This window comes from Scardinius erythrophthalmus (assembly GCF_964197995.2).
Source record: "Scardinius erythrophthalmus genome assembly, chromosome: 7".
NCBI lineage: Eukaryota > Metazoa > Chordata > Actinopteri > Cypriniformes > Leuciscidae > Scardinius > Scardinius erythrophthalmus.
The window spans coordinates 1931972-1951567 of NC_138227.1; the positions used below are offsets into that span (position 1 = coordinate 1931972).

The following is a 19596-nucleotide window of genomic DNA, read 5'->3' on the forward strand; positions in this document are numbered from 1 at the left end:
ACTATCCCTTTTTTCCGGTGTGGACCATGTGATATTCCACCACACCGGAATATCACATGGTCAAATGCGGAAGTGGTGGTTATAGCGTTATAGCCATAGACTGTATGGTTATAGCTGTTATGGATCACGATTACTCTTTGGCGAGTATTGAAGTGCCAACAAAACAAAAGCGTCCATATTCGGATACACGCAGACTGTTAAACGGAGGAATAAAACCCGGATAAATATCTGCCAGGCGTTTTCGAGATGGAGAGAGCTGCGCGACAATCTTGGACTTGACAGAGGCTCTGCTCTCGGGAGTGTATTGATAGACAGGTAAGCAAATCATTTTTTTTTTATTGTACAAGTAAGTTATATTGCTCTTTGTACTTCGGTAAGGCTTTTTATCACGTGTGGTGACCGAGATTATGGCAGTACAATTAAATACAATCGGAAATGTGTTGTTAAAAAATATATATTTAGTCATTACTTGCAAATGTTCGTTCAAATTTACTTTTAGAACGATTGGTTTAAACACGTTAAACAACACGGCAATAACCATAAACACGTAAAACTGCACAACATTAACCCAACAAATCATTTGACAAATAGCTGTAAGTTGTAACGGGATAATATAGCATAACATTTCACGTTCCTTGCAGGTCATTAATTATGATGACATAAAATAATACGATCAGACATACAGGTAATACAAAAACAAATAAATTACCTCATCCGTGATCATGATTCATTAATTCCATTTAGATACATCGCTAGATGGTGAAAACGCATTAAAAACGACATCTCCCATCGTCACCTCCTTCATAGCATCATCAAGCTTCGCCTTTGTTATTGTTGGAAACTGCGCCCTCTTGTGGTGAATTTTTTTTACATATTGGAGCTTTAAGTCTCTGTTAAACTGCCACCATGTCTTTATTAGTTATTTGTAACATTACAGAATTAATTAATTTACGTATTGTTAAGGTCAATATAGACTAAAAACCTTAATACATTATCCTATTAATTTCCTGATTCCTCAGCTTATTTAGCTTATTTATTTAGAAAATTAATTTTCTATGGGCATATATGCGGCTGAAACAGGTAGCCTAGTGCATCATCCCAAAATTTTCAACATCAACATTTTAATATAATTATAGTCATTATGGCCTTTAGAAAAATGTGTTTTTTTGAGGAGCTGGGGTAGTGCACTATATAGGCCCCTGTGGCACGGCTTTTGTCCTTAATGGCATTTTTTTCCTTCCATTACTTTTACTTTTATACTTTAAGTAGTTTTGAAACCAGTACTTTTATACTTTTACTTGAGTAAAAAGCTTGAGTTGATACTTCAACTTCTACAGAAGTCTTTTTAAACCCTAGTATCTATACTTCTACTTGAGTAATGAATGTGAATACTTTTGACACCTCTGTCATACACTATACAGACTGTACATGATGTATAAGATGAGTCATAGTTACAAAAACAATTCATCACATCTTTCTGAGTTTTATTTCAGAAGCATCATACAGTACTACATTATCTTAAATAAATAATTCAATTGCAAATACATTTTTGAAACAATGTAATCGATAAATGCATTATCTTAAGTGCCAAGTTTTTATCAAAAGCTGATTTACTCAACACAGATTTGAATGTTGCGATATGATTTTGTCAGAGGTTTAATAGACAGAGGAATTGGAAGAAGATCGCTGTACAAACTGTATATTCAATCCCCTAATTCTAACTGATATATTTTAACAACGTGAACTAATGAGTATTTGTATATATTTCATATTGACAGCATTATGTTATTAATTTTTTTTAAGTGTTGTGTTTATCTCTGGATATAGGCTTAATGTGTGTCATTGTTCTCTACAGGTTGAGGGATTGTGGTGTCACAGATGAAGGTTGTGCTGCTCTGGCTTCAGCTCTGAGATCAAACCCCTCACACCTGAGAGATCTGAGACTGTCTGAGAATAAACTAGGAGACTCAGGAGTGAAGCTGTTAAAGGATCTGCAGGATGATCCACATTATAAACTGAAGATACTGAGGTAAGAATCGTTCTTAACAATTTTCAAATGGCTGTTTTACTCACTAGAAATAAGGCAAGGCAAGGCAATTTTATTTATATAGCACATTTCATACACAATGACAATTCAAAGTGCTTTACATAGAAGAAATTAAAATAATAAAAAGAATTAAGAATAATTAAAACAGTTTAGAAAAATAAAATACAGTACAGTACAAACAGTCGGACGAACAGTGGCACAGTGCTCATTCAGTAAATGCATAGCTAAACAGATGTGTTTTGAGTCTGGATTTGAATGTGACTACTGTAGGAGCACATCTGATCTCCTCTGGAAGCTGGTTCCAGCTGCGGCTGGCATAATAGCTAAAAGCAGACTCGCCATGCTTACTTTACTTTTACTTTATACTTTATTAGTCCCATCACTGGGAAATTTGTCTTGGACAGCGTGCAAAGTTCATACATACATACAACAACATACATTAAAAACGAATAGAAATAAGTAAAATTAAATACATAAAACATAATCGCAATCAATACGTACAATACAACATACATTAAAATAAATAGAAAGTAAGTGAAGTTAGATACATAGAGACACAATGGCAATTCAAAATATTTTTTCTGTTTAACACTTTGATTGCAGTAGGAACAAAGGAATTTTTCAGTCGATTAGACCTGCACATCAAGACCCTATACCTCCTTCCTGATGGTAATAATTTAAAATTGGCATTCAGGATATGAGTATCGTCTCCAACAATGTTCCTGGCATGGCATGGTTTAAAATTGAAGCATCGAACATCTCTTGTGGTGATCGTCTCTCCTCACCCCCTATAATTTTAAAGGCGGTGTGCACCAAATGTCCTAGTCTTGATTTTAATTGGACAGAGAGATTACCATACCATGCAGTAATACCATATCTAACCAAACTCTCAAAAATAGACTGGTAAAACAAATACATGATTCTCTGACTCAATCCAAACGCTTTTAGCGTAGAAAGTATAGTCTCTAGTGGTGCAACGGATCATCATTGATCCGTGATCCGTTCGGATCAATATCTTCTGTTCGGCACACACGTGATCCGCGGATTAATTTATGAAAAAAAAAAAAGTTGTGCGCATGTTCAGTCCACACACAGCGTGGTCAGGAACGGAGGAGCTTGAACGCCCCGCGTCATTTAAATCCCCTGTATGGGAGCATTTTGGCTTTTCCTTGGAACATGCGTCTATTTCGCTTCAAACGCTCGCTTTATCATTATATGCTCGCGGCGCGTCCTATTCGCTTTGGACGCGCGAAAGGATTCAAACTGTTCAAGCATCGAACTAGACGAGAATTTGACGCTATATTCGCGTATGGTGTGAACCATAGACTGTAAAAAAATATGAACGCAGCAAAATGAACAGGCTGCGATGTATGCTGGAATGTGTGTGTGTGTGTGTGTGTGTGTGTGTGTGTGTCAGATAGAGAGAGAGAGAGAGAGGGAGAGAGGGAGAGAGGCAAGGGCGCGATCGAACAATCACACACACACGTGCTGTTTAAAAGCAAAAATGATCTCATCTTTTGGACATTCATTATATTGCATTGGTTTTCATTTCTTGTCCTCAAACAGAGTAATATGTTTATTTTGAAGTTACACATTCTACATTGATTAAAAAAGAAAGTGGTGTTTTTAATGGTAGTATCATTTTATACAGAAATAAATGATTTATAATTCAGATGAGAATAACGTTAAAGTTAATTAAAATTTTAAGGAAACAAATATATTGATCTGAAATATAGCAAATTAATTTTAAATTCATTCAGGTAGCCTACAATTACCAAACATATCTCAAGGTCTTTTGAATAAAGGGTGACAGTCTTTCATTATCAACTGTTGTTCTGGACTATATACTGGAGAAGTATTTGTTCTCCATTTGAGTGAGATGTTTTTATGTGGCTAATTGAGCAAAGTGCTTCCATATATTTTATTATTAGTAGTATTAGTTCAAGAATAAAATAAAAATATCGGATTGATATCGGTATCGGCAAATAGCCAAAGCTGCGGCATCGGTATCATATCGGAAGTGAAAAAGTGGTATCGGGACATCCGTGGAAACACATCAAGCATGGCCACGCATTTGAAGCGACATCACCCCGGTGTTTCGCTGACAGGAGTGAAAATGAAGGCTGCTCAACGTTGCACAATCAGACCGGGCTTAAGCCATCACAAACGCTATCAGTGTGTTTATAGTCATGCTTCATGGAATGAACCCGTCGCGCACCCACTGTTGATTTTATATATTTTAATTTAATATTTTAAAAATATTAATAAACAAAAAGACAAAACTTGTGTTTATTTGTCTTGTCTTGTCTTTTTTTTTTTTTTGCTGATCCGAAAAATGATCCGATCCGTGACTCTGATCCGAGAAACGATCCGAACCGTGAGTTTTTTGATCCGTTGCACCCCTAATAGTCTCTGCTGTAGCCTGGAACAAAAATGGTTGACATGATAAGACCAGCATAGTGAATTATCTATAAAAACTCCCAAGTACTTATATGAAGGGAACTGTGCAATGATATTACCGTGTATCATTACCGGACTATGGTCCCCTACACTTCTAGGATCGAAAATCATCTCAACCGTCTTAGTTCCATTTAGCATTAAGGAGTTATTGTCACACCAACCTACAAATCTCTCCACCTCAGAGAAATAATGAGAAACATTATCTTTCCTATTTAATAAGCTTAAAATTGCAGTGTCATCAGAAAATGTGAAAAAAAAGTATTGTCTTGACGTGCTACGCAATCATTAGTGTATAGTGTAAATAAAATTGGTGAGCAGACACATCCCTGCGGGGCTCCCGTGTTCGTAATTTTAACCTCAGAATACGAGTTGTTGACTCTCACCTGTTGTGTGCGGTTGTTCAGAAAGGAATAGAGCCACTTAATACAGTATGGATTTATCTTAAGCTCTTTTAACTTTGTTGTCAGCAACATGGGATTTAAGGTATTAAACGCTGAACTAAAATCAATAAAAAGTAAACGGGCATATGCTTGAATGTCTTCTAGGTGACTGCTGACCAAATGAGAGATGTAATTAATGGCGTCTTCAGTACCTCGCCTCTCCCTATATGCGAATTGAAGCGGGTCGAGTAATGGTTTGACTTGATCCTTTAAAGCTCCAATATGTAACAATTTTGTAATAAAATTTCCGAAAATAACTTGCACAGTGTGATATATTTCCTCCAGCTGTGTACTTACAATATCTCAAAAGTCTCCAAAGATTTTTTATTTCAGAGAATTTCTGATTTTAAATAACTGTCCGTCCCGGAAAAGAAATGTCGCCTCTTAGTGACGCAATGTCCGCACTATCCTTTTTTTCCCGGTGTGGACCATGTGATCAGAGCCCGTCTACATTCTCTGATGTGATGTTCCACCACACCGGAATATCACATGGTCAAATGCGGAAGTGGTGGTTATAGCGTTATCCATAGACTGTATGGTTATAGCTGTTATGGATTACGATTAATCTTTGGCGAGTATTGAAGTGCCAACAAAACGAAAGCGTCCATATTCGGATACACGCAGACTGTGTGACAAACGGAGGAATAAAACCCGGATAAATATCGGCCAGGCATTTTCGAGATGGAGAGAGCTGCGCGACAATCTGGACTTGACAGAGACTCTGCTCTCGCGAGTGTATTGATAGACAGGTAAGCAAATCAATTATTTTTTATTGTACAAGTAACGTAATAGTTACAGTTATGATTTTAACCCTCTGAGGTCGGCAAACGCGCGGGCGCGTTTTGCTGGATTTTCTCCACATTGTAGCACTATAAACTTAAATTACTCCGTCATTTATGGTCATACAGAAAAAAGAAATATAAAAAAAGAATCTGTGATATTTCAACTTTTGTATGTGTCCACTTACAATCAAATCAAAACATTGTGCTTTTGTAAAATAAAGAAAATAAACAGGGTGTGCGTTCTGCCTCTCCATAGTGGTGAACTTTTTTTCTTGAGCATGTCTATAAACTGAAACAAAACTCAGCGAATACTTGTCACACATTTATGAGCCATATACCTTTATAAACATTTAAGTGTGTACTTTTAATAGATATAAATTACACCACATGCCTGTAATAATATAGCATAACATTTCACGTTCCTTGGAGTTCATTAATTATGATGACATAAAATAATACGATCAGACATACAGGTAATACAAAAACGAATAAATTTCCTCATCCGTGATCATGATTCATTAATTCCATTTAGATACATGGCTAGATGGTGAAAACGCATTAAAAACGACATCTCCCATCGTCACCTCCTTCATAGCGTCGACTCATCAAGCTTCGCCTTTGTTATTGTTGGAAACTGCGTCCTCTTGTGGTCAAAAATATTTACATAGTGGACCTTTAACCCCATTAAAACAAATCGCTCAAAACACTTCATAACATTCAAGATTCAAGATTCAAGATGTTTATTTGTCATATGCACAGAGTTACACCATGCAATGAAATTCTTAAGTTGCAAAGGTTTCCCACAAATATAAAATATAAAATGTACACAATATACACACAATATACTTAAAAGATGCAAGTGTAGAATTTGCATTTGGCAGAGAGACACTAAAAGGCATAAAAAATAAAATAAATATATACATTGAACAATGCAAACATTCACAGTATGGTGCAAACAGTGATTAAAGTGCGAGTATGGAATTGTCAAAAGACTGAGTCATTCAACAGCCTAATGGCCTGTGGATAAAAACTGTTTTTAAGTCTGGATGTTCTGGCTTTCATGCTCCTATAACGTCTGGCAGAAGGTAGCAATGTGAACAGTATACGCTGGGGGTGTGTAGTGTCTTTGATGATGTTGTGTGCCCTCTTTGTGACCCGGGTTTTGTAAATGTCCTGAAGTGATGGAAAAGCTGTCCCACAGATGTATTGTGCAGTTTTGATCACACGCTGGAGAGCTTTCCTTTCCTGTACTGTGCAGTTTCCAAACCACACTGTGATGGAATTGGTCAGGATGCTCTCCACTGTACATCTATAAAAGTTGCTAAGAAATTTGGTGGACAGACCAAACTTCCTCAGCTTTCTTAGGAAGTACAGCCGTTGTTGAGACTTACTGGCAATGTGCTGGGTGTTGTGAGACCAGGAGAGGTCCTCACTGATGTAGGTGCCAAGGAATTTAAAGGTTTTCACCCTCTCTACCTGTGCCTCACCGATGTAAAGTGGGCCGTGCAGGTCTCTCCTCCTCCTCAGGTCGATAATCATCTCCTTAGTTTTCTCTGCATTTAAGGAGAGATTATTTGTGTGGCACCAGGACACCAGCTGAGCCACCTCCTCCCTGTAGTCTGTCTCAGCCCCACCAGTGATCAGGCCAATGACTGTTGTATCATCCGCAAACTTGATGATGGTGGTGTTGCGCTGAGTGGGGGCACAGTCATAAGTGAAGAGGGTGTACAGCAGAGGGCTCAGCACACAGCCCTGGGGTGTCCCTGTGCTCACCGTCCTTGTACCTGATGTCTGGGTACCAACTCTGACTATCTGGGGTCTGTCAGTGAGGAAATCCAGGACCCAGTTGCAGAGGGAAGGTGCCAGTCCAAGGATGAGGAGCTTCTCAGCCAGCTTGGTTGGGAGGACCGTGTTGAATGCTGAGCTGTAGTCGATAAACAGCATTCGAACATATGTGTCCTTATTCTCCAGGTGTGTGAGGGCTGTGTGGATGGCAATGTTTACTGCATCATCAATGGAGCGGTTCCGACGATATGCAAACTGTAAGGGGTCCAGTGTGTCTGGGATGGTCTTTTTAATGTGGGTCATGATTATCCTCTCAAAACACTTCATCACAATTGAGGTGAGTGCGATGGGACGGTAGTCATTTAAGCAGGTTATGGTGTTTTTCTTGGGGAGGGGAACAATGGTGGTGGTCTTGAAGCAGGTGGGTACAAAAGATAGTGAGAGGGATAGATTGTAAATGTCCGTTAGCACCTCAGCCAACTCTGCTGAGCAGACCTTCAGTGCACGGCCCGGGATGTTATCAGGGCCTGCTGCCTTCCGGGGATTCGTTCTCCTCAATGTCCTGCGCACCTGAGCTGATGTCACCGTGAGTGAAGAGCTCTGTGCTGCCTCTGTTGAGATAGTCCCTCTGCTGGTGTTGAGGGTGTCGAAACGAGCGTAGAACTTATTCAGCTCATCTGGTAGTGTGCTTGGGCTAGTTGTGACCTCCCTGCTCCTCTGCCGATAATCTGTGATGTGTTGCAGGCCCTGCCACATGCGCCGGGGATCCGCGGTGGTATAGTATCCCTCCAGCTTCACTCTGTACTGTCTCTTGGCTTCTCTGATGGATCTGCGTAGATCGTATCTGGACTTTTTGTAGCCCTCAGCGTCACCAGAGGCAAATGCAGTGGAACGGGCACGCAGCATGGACCTTACATCACAGTTTATCCAGGGTTTTTGGTTTGGGAATGTTTTGTAGCACTTAGTGGGGACAATGTTGTCAATACATGTGCTGATGTAGCTTATAACCACTGAGGCATATTCTTCTAAGTCCACAGTACAGTCCTCTCTCACAGCAGCAGTCTTAAACACATCCCAGTCAGTACTGTTAAAGCAGTCCTGCAGCACAAAATCAGTTTCTTCATTCCATACTTTAACTGTTTTACTTACTGCGGGAGCCTGTTTGAGGAGCTGCCTGTAAGATGGGTATAGAAACACGGAGATGTGGTCGGACTGTCCGAAATGGGGGCGGGGTGCTGCTTTGTAGGCACCCTTAACGTTGCTGTAGACGTGGTCCAGAATGTTGTTGTCCCTCGTCGGGAAGCTCACGTACTGGTGGTACTTGGGGAGGACAGTCCGAAGATTGCAGTGATTAAAATCCCCTGCCACAACAAACACAGCGTCATAACATGAGATGTGAGGGCCACTGGTCTAAAATCACAATTCTCTGAGTTCTGTTTCTTAGGAACTGGTATAACAATGGATTTCTTCCATAGAGATGGAATAGTATCCAAAGATTTTTGGAAAATGGGGCAGAATGCCGTGGATAACTCCATTGCACAAGTTTTTAACAAAAAGGCCGAAATTCTATCCGGACCCATAGATTTTTTAGAGCATACACCTCTAAATAAAGTGCTGACCACCTGTGGGTCAACCACTAACCTCTGACCCGGTTCACATATTACATTGTCCAGAACACCCGTATAATCAGCTGGTGACTCAAACCTAAGAAAAAAGTCATTTAAATAATTTGCCCTTTGTTCATCATCATTAGTTATAAAAGTTTTGTGAGGTGGTGCCATATTTGTTACAACTTTCATTGCATCCCACAGTTTTTTTTAACCCTCTGGAGTCTGAGCGGTTTTCTGGGCCCTTGAGATGTTCTGACATGCCCTGACATTTGTGCTTTTTTCAGTTGCTTATAAACATATTAATAGCAAAGGTGTAAATTCACTCTATAAAGCACAAACAGGGCTACCATAATATGTGAGCCACGTGTATGTACATGTTTTAATTTTTGAGAGAATAATGTTTATGCGTGGATATTGAAAAAACTAAAAACTAAAATTTCTGAAATAAGGCCACAAAACACATAGTAAATATGTGTCAATAAGACTTTTGACCAATGGATGTCGTCGCCTATAGTTTTTTCTTCAAAATTATGTGAAAATAGTCTTGCTTTATCGTTCAAATAAAACCATACATTGATTTAAATTGATGTAAAACAGGTTTTGCTTGGAAAGCCAATATGCGAGGGGGCGTGAACGAGGAGTGGTTTTCACCTGAATTACCACCCACTCTGCATAATGATGAGCCATTCACACAGGTGTGAAACTGGCTGAGCCACAATGCTTGGACAAAAGATATTTAGAAGAAGACTTATATTGACCATTTAAGATTTTGCTTACATCTATCTTGTACATATGTTGTGCTATTTTATTAAAAAGGTTACAATTACAACAATAATTACAATTTCAACAATATTTCAAGTGTACTCTTTCTTTGTAAAAAAAAAAGAAAGATTATAGGCCTACATTTTATCTATGTATTCATTACTTTGAATATAGCCAACATTGGAACAGCTAACATCTTAGTTGATGACTTTATTTTTGACAAAAATATTAGGCTATTTTATATATAGAAATTGCTAAACAAAAGCTGTAGGGGTACTAAACAAAAAGGCAGTATATTCTACAGTAAAAACTGTACCCAAATCTACTAAACAAAATGTTGTCTTTCATATTTCGCCTGACTGTAAAGTTGTTTTCATGAAATATTAGGGCATATAAATGTTAATTTGCAGTTTACGTTGCTTATACAAATAGCCAACATTTTATTTCAACATATTTCAGTCGATTTTTACTCATCTCAGTATAGCAATACAGTTTGCTAAAACATCATCATTCGTTGACGATAGGCTTATTTACTTTAAATCCAGGAAAGTTGTTAATGAAAAAAATATTAAAATTAAGATACAATTGATACAAAACGAAATTCGTTTTAAAGAAAGGATTTGTACTTTCTGTTTTGAGGTCTCTGTGAAAGTTTGAAAGTCTTTTAGTGTTTTTTTTTTAGAGCTCGCGTCCATAATGGAGAAAAAACAGAGCGCATGCCGTTCATTCGTCAATAAACAGAAACCCGAGAAGGAAAAACTTACTAGTATTCCTCAGCTCCTATTCCTCGTATTCCTCATTATTCCTCACAGCGCTGCAAGACGGTGTAAGCAAGTAATGTTCTGAATAAACTTGTGTTTTGGTTTTCTCGAGCTGATGGGGGCGTTCACAGGATTGCGCGGATTACCTCAGCCATTTGCGTTTGAATAGCGTGCGCTCTCCGTGGGCGGAGTCACATTACATTTGAATTAGCTCTAATTAGGTCGACTGGAATCGCTCTCTTTTAATACAGATTTCACAAGATGAGAATATTTGTTTTTTATATAAATTACTTCATTTAAAAGAAGAGATTTCAAGCTTCATAAAGACATATATCACGTGTATGTGTGAGAAGTATTCACTGAGTTATGGTTCATTTTCGGACGCGTTTCAGAATGGACTACACGGACAGAGAGAAGGCAGAACTCGCTTCGTGTTTATTTTTCTTTATTTGTCGAAAAGCACAACACTATGTTTTTATTGTGAGTATACACAAAAATAATACACATTTAACAGAATCGATTGATGTATGGAACTCCTATGGAAAATCAAAGTCAACAGAGTATTCATGAGTTTCTTTTACACTGATAAAAAAAAAGCGAGCTGGTATCGCCGGCGATACCGTCGACCTCAGGGGGTTAATTCCCTGTAGCAAAATTATCTTCTATTGTATCTATATATTTTAGAAGATAATTTTGCTACAGGGAATTCAAAACGTTCTGCGTTCTGTATGAGCTGCAACTGTCTTATGGTCTTTTTGGGAAGGCCAGTGAGGAGTCCGTTACAATAATCCACCCTGCTGGTGATGAAAGCATGCACAAGTTTCTCTAAGTCTTGTCTGGAAACAAAGCATCTAATTCTTGCAATATTTTTCAGATGATAGTATGCTGATTTAGTTATTGCTTTGACATGACTACTGAAACTAAGGTCTGACTCTAGTGTCACACCAAGATTCCTGACTTGATTTTTAGTTGTTTGACCCCTAGAGTGAAGGTAAGCGTTCACCTTGAGAACTTCATCTTTGTTTCCAAACGCAATGACTTCAGTTTTGTCTTTGTTTAACTGAAGAAAGTTTTGACACTTTGACTGTTGACTTCATCAATGCATTGGCACAGTGAGTCAATGGGGCTGTAATCGTTAGGTGATAGGGCTAGGTAGATCTGTGTGTTGTCTGCATAGCTGTGGTGAGAGATTTGGTTCTTTCTCATTATTTGGCTCATTGGGAGCATATAAAGGTTGAACAGGAGTGGCGCAAGAATTGAGCCTTGAGGGACTCCGCATGTCATGGATGTCCACTCAGACTTATTCAAATTCATTTTATTGGAGGATAACCCCTTGAGATGGAACATCTCGTTTTAGAGGGGGTCCTCAAGATAACACAAACACTTACACACTTGCACATATTAAAGCTCTTCCTCACAACCAACCACCCCAACCTGTCCCACCTCTGTCCAAAGCGTATTCACATAAACAGTATAGTATGATATTAAGATATTACAGGAGAGAACCATATTTGACGAATATTTGACGAAGCCAACAAAACAAACAAATATATAGCCCCAATACATACTGTACATCTACAACAATACATACCCATATACATATACATACACATATGCACGCAAACATACATACATTCATACCTACATACACATGTACACATATGCACATATTGTCACGTGTCTGTTCTGTCTTGTGCTGCACATGGGTGTTTGTTGTTTTGTGCCATGTGCTCTCCTGTCTATTGTCTAGCCCCTCCCATCTTGTTATCTGATTATTGGTTAATTTGTCCCACCTGTCTGTCTCGTTACCCTCCTTTGTTGTTCCCCTATTTAGCCTCCTTGTGTTTGTAGTCTTGTGCTGGTAAATCAGTAATTGTACAAAAATGGCAAAGGGAATGGGAGGCAGAATTTAATGCAAGACACTACCATAAATCTCAGAAGAATGTGACAGGGAAAAGGGTTACTTTACTGAATCTAAACAGAAGGGAAGAAGTGGTCTATACCAGACTTAGACTAGGACATACAGGATTAAACTCCACTTTACATATAGTAGGAAAGGGTAATGGTTTATGCATAGTGTGCCAAGACAGAGAAGATGTTAATCATGTACTTTTTACTTGTGAGAAGTATAATGATAATAGAATAATCTGGCAGCAAATGGAAGGGGAGAACTCTATTCATGAAATTCTGGAAGAAAATGGCATGACAAGGGAGAGACTTAAAGCTTTATTTATTTATCTTAATAATACTGGTTTAATGAAAAGGGTATAATTGGCCTATATAATTTTTTTTTTTTTTTTTTTTTTTTTTTTTTAAATTAATAGAAACCTAGATTCTATGACGTTCATGGTATTACACACTCCTGTACAGTTGGTGGCGGTATACTATAAAATAGTCATCTGCCAAGAATCAGAAGAAGAAGAAGAAGAAGAAGTCTTGTGCTGGTTCGTTGTCCGAGTTACCTGTCTTTGATGTTCCTGTCTGTTGATTATCTGAGTTCTGAGTTTTCTGTATTTTTGTCTGTGTTTGTTAATTAAATCTCCTCTGCACTTGAATCCTCGTCTCTCGCTCACTCACCCCTTGACAGAACGAACCAGCCAAAATGTGGATTCAGCGGAGCGAGATTTTTTCTTCAGAGGAGGAGAAGGGAAATTCCATTTCCCTATTTGAATATTTCTCCAGATGTGTTCAGAGGACTTTGGAGGAGGAGAGCACCATGTCAGACGGTGATCAGATCGGAGGAGGTGGTCCGGTGGTCCGGAGACGGAGGAGGAGAAGGAAGACCTCCTCTGTGACTATTCCGGTGGTCTCAGTTCCGGTGGTCCCAGTTCCGGTGGTCCCGAGTCCGGTGGTCCCAATTCCGGTGGTCTCAAGACACAGGAGGAGGAGAAGGGTTCCCTCCATAATTGTTCCGGTGGTCCCAGTTCCGGTGGTGCCTGCCGAGCCTGTGTCTTCGGACAAGATGGCCGCCGCCGAGTCTGTTCACGTCACGTCTGCCGGGCCTGTGTCTTCGGACAAGATGGCCGCTACAGAGACTGTTCACGTCACGCCTGCCGAGCCTGTGTCTTCGGACAAGATGGCCGCCGCCGAGCCTGTTCACGTCACGCCTGCCGAGCCTGTGTCTTCGGACAAGATGGCCGCCGCCGCGAGTGTTCACGTCACGTCTGCCGAGCCTGTGTCCCCTGACAAGATGGCCGCCGCCGAGAGTGTCCACGTCACACCTGTCGAGCCTGTGTCCTCTGACAAGATGGCCGCCGTCGAGCCTGTGTCTGTTCCTGAGCCTGAGCCGGTGGTGTCTGTTCCTGAGCCTGAGCCGGTGGTGTCTGTTCCTGTTCCTGAGCCGGTGGTGTCTGTTCCTGTTCCTGAGCCGGTGGTGTCTGTTCCTGTTCCTGAGCCGGTGGTGTCTGTTCCTGTTCCTGAGCCGGTGGTGTCTTTTCCTGTTCCTGAGCCTGAGCCAGTGTCTGTTCCTGAGCCGGAGCCAGTGTCTGTGTCTGTGTCTGTGTCTGTGTCTGTGTCTTTGTCTTTGTCTGTGTCTTTGTCTGTGTCTTTGTCTGTGTCTTTTGTCTGTGTCTTTTGTCTGTGTCTTTTGTCTGTGTCTTTGTCTGTGTCTTTGTCTGTGTCTTTGTCTGTTCCTGAACCAGAGCTTGTGGTGCCAGTTCCAGTGCCTGAGCCGGTGGTGCCAGTTCCAGTGCCTGAGCCGGTGGTGCCAGTTCCAGTGCCTGAGCCGGTGGTGCCAGTTCCAGTGCCTGAGCCGGTGGTGCCAGTTCCAGTGCCTGAGCCGGTGGTGCCAGTTCCAGTGCCTGAGCCGGTGGTGCCAGTTCCAGTGCCTGAGCCGGTGGTGCCAGTTCCAGTGCCTGAGCCTGTGGTGCCAGTTCCAGTGCCTGAGCCTGTGGTGCCAGTTCCAGTGCCTGAGCCTGTGGTGCCAGTTCCAGTGCCTGAGCCGGTGGTGCCAGTTCCAGTGCCTGAGCCGGTGGTGCCAGTTCCAGTGCCTGAGCCGGTGGTGCCAGTTCCAGTGCCTGAGCCGGTGGTGCCAGTTCCAGTTCCTGAGCCGTTGGCGTCTGTTCCAGTTCCTGCGCCGTGGCCGCCCGAGGGGTCTTCTCCGCCCTGGCCGCCCGAGGGAAGGTCTCCGCCCTGGCCGCCCGAGGGAAGGTCTCCGCCCTGGCCGCCCGAGGGAAAGTCTCCGCCCTGGCCGCCCGAGGGAAAGTCTCCGCCCTGGCCGCCCGAGGGAAAGTCTCCGCCCTGGCCGCCCGAGGGAAAGTCTCCGCCCTGGCCGCCCGAGGGAAAGTCTCCGCCCTGGCCGCCCGAGGGAAAGTCTCCGCCCTGGCCGCCCGAGGGAAAGTCTCCGCCCTGGCCGCCCGAGGGAAAGTCTCCGCCCTGGCCGCCGGATGGACTGTTCGCTTTGCCCCGGCCGCCCGACGGTCTGTTCGCTTCGCCCCGGCCACCCGACGGTCTGTTCGCTTCGCCCCGGCCACCCGATGTACTGCTTGTTTCGCCCCGGCCACCAGATGGACTGTTTGCTTCGCCCTGTTCCCCCGATGTACTGTCTGTGTCACCCTGGCCCCTTTGAGTCTGTTACCCCCTGTTTCTGTTTCCCTTCTTGGACCTGGCCCCCCGTCCCTCCCGTCCCTCCCGTCCCTCCCGTCCCGCCCTGGTCTGTCCCTCCAGTCCCTAGTGGAGCGTCTGGTAGCCGCTCCTTAAGGAGGGGGTAATGTCACGTGTCTGTTCTGTCTTGTGCTGCACATGGTTGTTTGTTGTTTTGTGCCATGTGCTCTCCTGTCTATTGTCTAGCCCCTCCCATCTTGTTATCTGATTATTGGTTAATTTGTCCCACCTGTCTGTCTCGTTACCCTCCTTTGTTGTTCCCCTATTTAGCCTCCTTGTGTTTGTAGTCTTGTGCTGGTTCGTTGTCCGAGTTACCTGTCTTTGATGTTCCTGTCTGTTGATTATCTGAGTTCTGAGTTTTCTGTATTTTTGTCTGTGTTTGTTAATTAAATCTCCTCTGCACTTGAATCCTCGTCTCTCGCTCACTCGCCCCGTGACACATATGCTCTCATGCACACATACATACATAATCTCTTACTAAAGGCATTAATAAAAGAGAAGGTACATTAGTGAAAAGGAAAAAAAAAAATTTACAGATTATACACCAGGGAAACATTTACACTGGTCACAGGATTGCAAGTAAATTAAAAGGGCTGACTTAAGCTGTTCCAATCAGAGGGGGCTTTGAATTTGAAAGCACATCTTCCAATTTCTTTAGATATATTTGGGACAGAAAAAAGAGATGATCAGGGTGTCTCAGGCCATAAGTTGACCTATATAGGACTAAATGTTGCTTCAAATAAAGAGGATAATTAAAAAAAAAAATACATTTATAAACAAACTGAAACCAATGTAACTGTCGTCTGGCCCTTGGTGATAAGAGATTCAATTGCTGGTACATATGACAGTGATGGGTTAGGAACGGACATCTCAACGCAAATCGACAAAGACTGTTATAAACAACATTTAAGGATTTAAGGGATGATTCTGTTGTACTCATATAGACAAAGTCAGCATAATCAATAATAGGAAATAAAAGCTGAGTTATTTTTAGATTTCTAGATTTTTATTATTAATGACGCTTATTGTTATTTAGAAGAAGAATGTCGTTATTATTATTATTTGTATTATTATTATTATTATTATTATTATTATTATTATGACCGCCGCTAGCGTAGCTAGCGAAAGCGGTCATATAGGGATTGTCAAAGTTTTTTTTTTTTTTTTTTCGTCAACGATACCAGGGACACCGAAGCACTGGGGAACATGAAATTTGGTGTGCATGTAGCCTCACTAGACTTCTAAGGAAAAATTTCGTTTGGTCCCCGGGGGCCACTCCCCCCCCGCGCTGGGCCCCCCCAAACCCCAAAAAATGCAGTTTTTCCTAAATAACTACCTGAACCGTGGCACCGAGGATGAAGAAATTTTTATGGTATGTTGGTCTACTAGACTTTTACGAAAAAATTTCGTTTGGTCCCCGGGGGCCACTTCCCCCCCCGCGCTGGGGCCCCCGTAAATTTTTCGTCAACGATACCAGGGACACCGAAGCACAGGGGAACATGAAATTTGGTGGGCATGTAGCCCCACTAGACTTCTAAGGAAAAATTTCGTTTGGTCCCCGGGGGCCACTCCCCCCCCGTGCTGGGCCCCCCCAAACCCAAAAAAATGCAGTTTTTCCTAAATAACTTCCTGAACCGTGGCACCGAGGATGAAGAAATTTTTATGGTATGTTGGTCTACTAGACTTTTATGGAAAAATTTCGTTTGGTCCCCGGGGGCCACTTCCCCCCCCCCGCGCTGGGGCCCCCGTAAATTTTTCGTCAACGATACCAGGGACACCGAAGCACCGGGGAACATGAAATTTGGTGGGCATGTAGCCCCACTAGACTTCTAAGGAAAAATTTCGTTTGGTCCCCGGGGGCCACTCCCCCCCCGCGCTGGGCCCCCCCAAACCCAAAAAAATGCAGTTTTTCCTAAATAACTACCTGAACCGTGGCACCGAGGATGAAGAAATTTTTATGGTATGTTGGTCTACTAGACTTTTACGGAAAAATTTCGTTTGGTCCCCGGGGGCCACTTCCCTCTCCGCGCTGGGGCCCCCGTAAATTTTTCGTCAACGATACCAGGGACACCGAAGCACCGGGGAACATGAAATTTGGTGGGCATGTAGCCCCACTAGACTTCTAAGAAAAAATTTCGTTTGGTCCCCGGGGGCCACTCCCCCCCCCCGCGCTGGGCCCCCCAAACCCCAAAAAATGCAGTTTTTCCTAAATAACTACCTGAACCGTGTCACCGAGAATGAAGAAATTTTTATGGTATGTTGGTCTACTAGACTTTTACGGAAAAATTTCGTTTGGTCCCCGGGGGCCACTTCCCCCCCCGCGCTGGGGCCCCCGTAAATTTTTCGTCAACGATACCAGGGACACCGAAGCACCGGGGAACATGAAATTTGGTGGGCATGTAGCCCCACTAGACTTCTAAGGAAAAATTTCGTTTGGTCCCCGGGGGCCACTCCCCCCCCGCGCTGGGCCCCCCCAAACCCAAAAAAATGCAGTTTTTCCTAAATAACTACCTGAACCGTGGCACCGAGGATGAAGAAATTTTTATGGTATGTTGGTCTACTAGACTTTTATGGAAAAATTTCGTTTGGTCCCCGGGGGCCACTTCCCCCCCCCCGCGCTGGGGCCCCCGTAAATTTTTCGTCAACGATACCAGGGACACCGAAGCACCGGGGAACATGAAATTTGGTGGGCATGTAGCCCCACTAGACTTCTAAGGAAAAATTTCGTTTGGTCCCCGGGGGCCACTCCCCCCCCGCGCTGGGCCCCCCCAAACCCAAAAAAATGCAGTTTTTCCTAAATAACTACCTGAACCGTGGCACCGAGGATGAAGAAATTTTTATGGTATGTTGGTCTACTAGACTTTTACGGAAAAATTTCGTTTGGTCCCCGGGGGCCACTTCCCTCTCCGCGCTGGGGCCCCCGTAAATTTTTCGTCAACGATACCAGGGACACCGAAGCACCGGGGAACATGAAATTTGGTGGGCATGTAGCCCCACTAGACTTCTAAGAAAAAATTTCGTTTGGTCCCCGGGGGCCACTCCCCCCCCCCGCGCTGGGCCCCCCAAACCCCAAAAAATGCAGTTTTTCCTAAATAACTACCTGAACCGTGTCACCGAGAATGAAGAAATTTTTATGGTATGTTGGTCTACTAGACTTTTACGGAAAAATTTCGTTTGGTCCCCGGGGGCCACTTCCCCCCCCGCGCTGGGGCCCCCGTAAATTTTTCGTCAACGATACCAGGGACACCGAAGCACCGGGGAACATGAAATTTGGTGGGCATGTAGCCCCACTAGACTTCTAAGGAAAAATTTCGTTTGGTCCCCGGGGGCCACTCCCCCCCCGCGCTGGGCCCCCCCAAACCCAAAAAAATGCAGTTTTTCCTAAATAACTACCTGAACCGTGGCACCGAGGATGAAGAAATTTTTATGGTATGTTGGTCTACTAGACTTTTACGGAAAAATTTCGTTTGGTCCCCGGGGGCCACTTCCCTCTCCGCGCTGGGGCCCCCGTAAATATTTCGTCAACGATACCAGGGACACCGAAGCACCGGGGAACATGAAATTTGGTGGGCATGTAGCCCCACTAGACTTCTAAGGAAAAATTTCGTTTGGTCCCCGGGGGCCACTCCCCCCCCGCGCTGGGCCCCCCAAACCCCAAAAAATGCAGTTTTTCCTAAATAACTACCTGAACCGTGTCACCGAGAATGAAGAAATTTTTATGGTATGTTGGTCTACTAGACTTTTACGGAAAAATTTCGTTTGGTCCCCGGGGGCCACTTCCCCCCCCCGCGCTGGGGCCCCCGTAAATTTTTCGTCAACGATACCAGGGACACCGAAGCACAGGGGAACATGAAATTTGGTGGGCATGCAGCCCCACTAGACTTCTAAGGAAAAACTTCGTTTGGTCCCCGGGGGCCACTTCCCTCTCCGCGCTGGGGCCCCCGTAAATATTTCGTCAACGATACCAGGGACACCGAAGCACCGGGGAACATGAAATTTGGTGGGCATGTAGCCCCACTAGACTTCTAAGGAAAAATTTCGTTTGGTCCCCGGGGGCCACTCCCCCCCCGCGCTGGGCCCCCCCAAACCCAAAAAAATGCAGTTTTTCCTAAATAACTTCCTGGACCGTGGCACCGAGGATGAAGAAATTTTTATGGTATGTTGGTCTACTAGACTTTTATGGAAAAATTTCGTTTGGTCCCCGGGGGCCACTCCCCCCCCCCCCCGCGCTGGGGCCCCCGTAAATTTTTCGTCAACGATACCAGGGACACCGAAGCACCGGGGAACATGAAATTTGGTGGGCATGTAGCCCCACTAGACTTCTAAGGAAAAATTTCGTTTGGTCCC

The 19596-nt window shown here is 43.2% G+C and overlaps 1 protein-coding gene across 1 annotated transcript in view; it reads left to right on the top strand.

Moving 5' to 3' along the window:
- The window catches only part of LOC308693236 (NACHT, LRR and PYD domains-containing protein 3-like), a gene marked incomplete at both ends in the record, with an annotated part of 109418 nt that extends 104497 nt beyond the window's left edge, over positions 1-4921 (top strand). Inside the window, 2 exons of the mRNA XM_081370028.1 lie at positions 1856-2029; positions 4912-4921. Of these exons, the coding sequence (XP_081226154.1) occupies positions 1856-2029; positions 4912-4921 (184 nt within the window). The remainder of the gene's footprint in view (positions 1-1855; positions 2030-4911) is intronic.
- Between the last annotated feature and the right edge of the window lie 14675 nt (positions 4922-19596).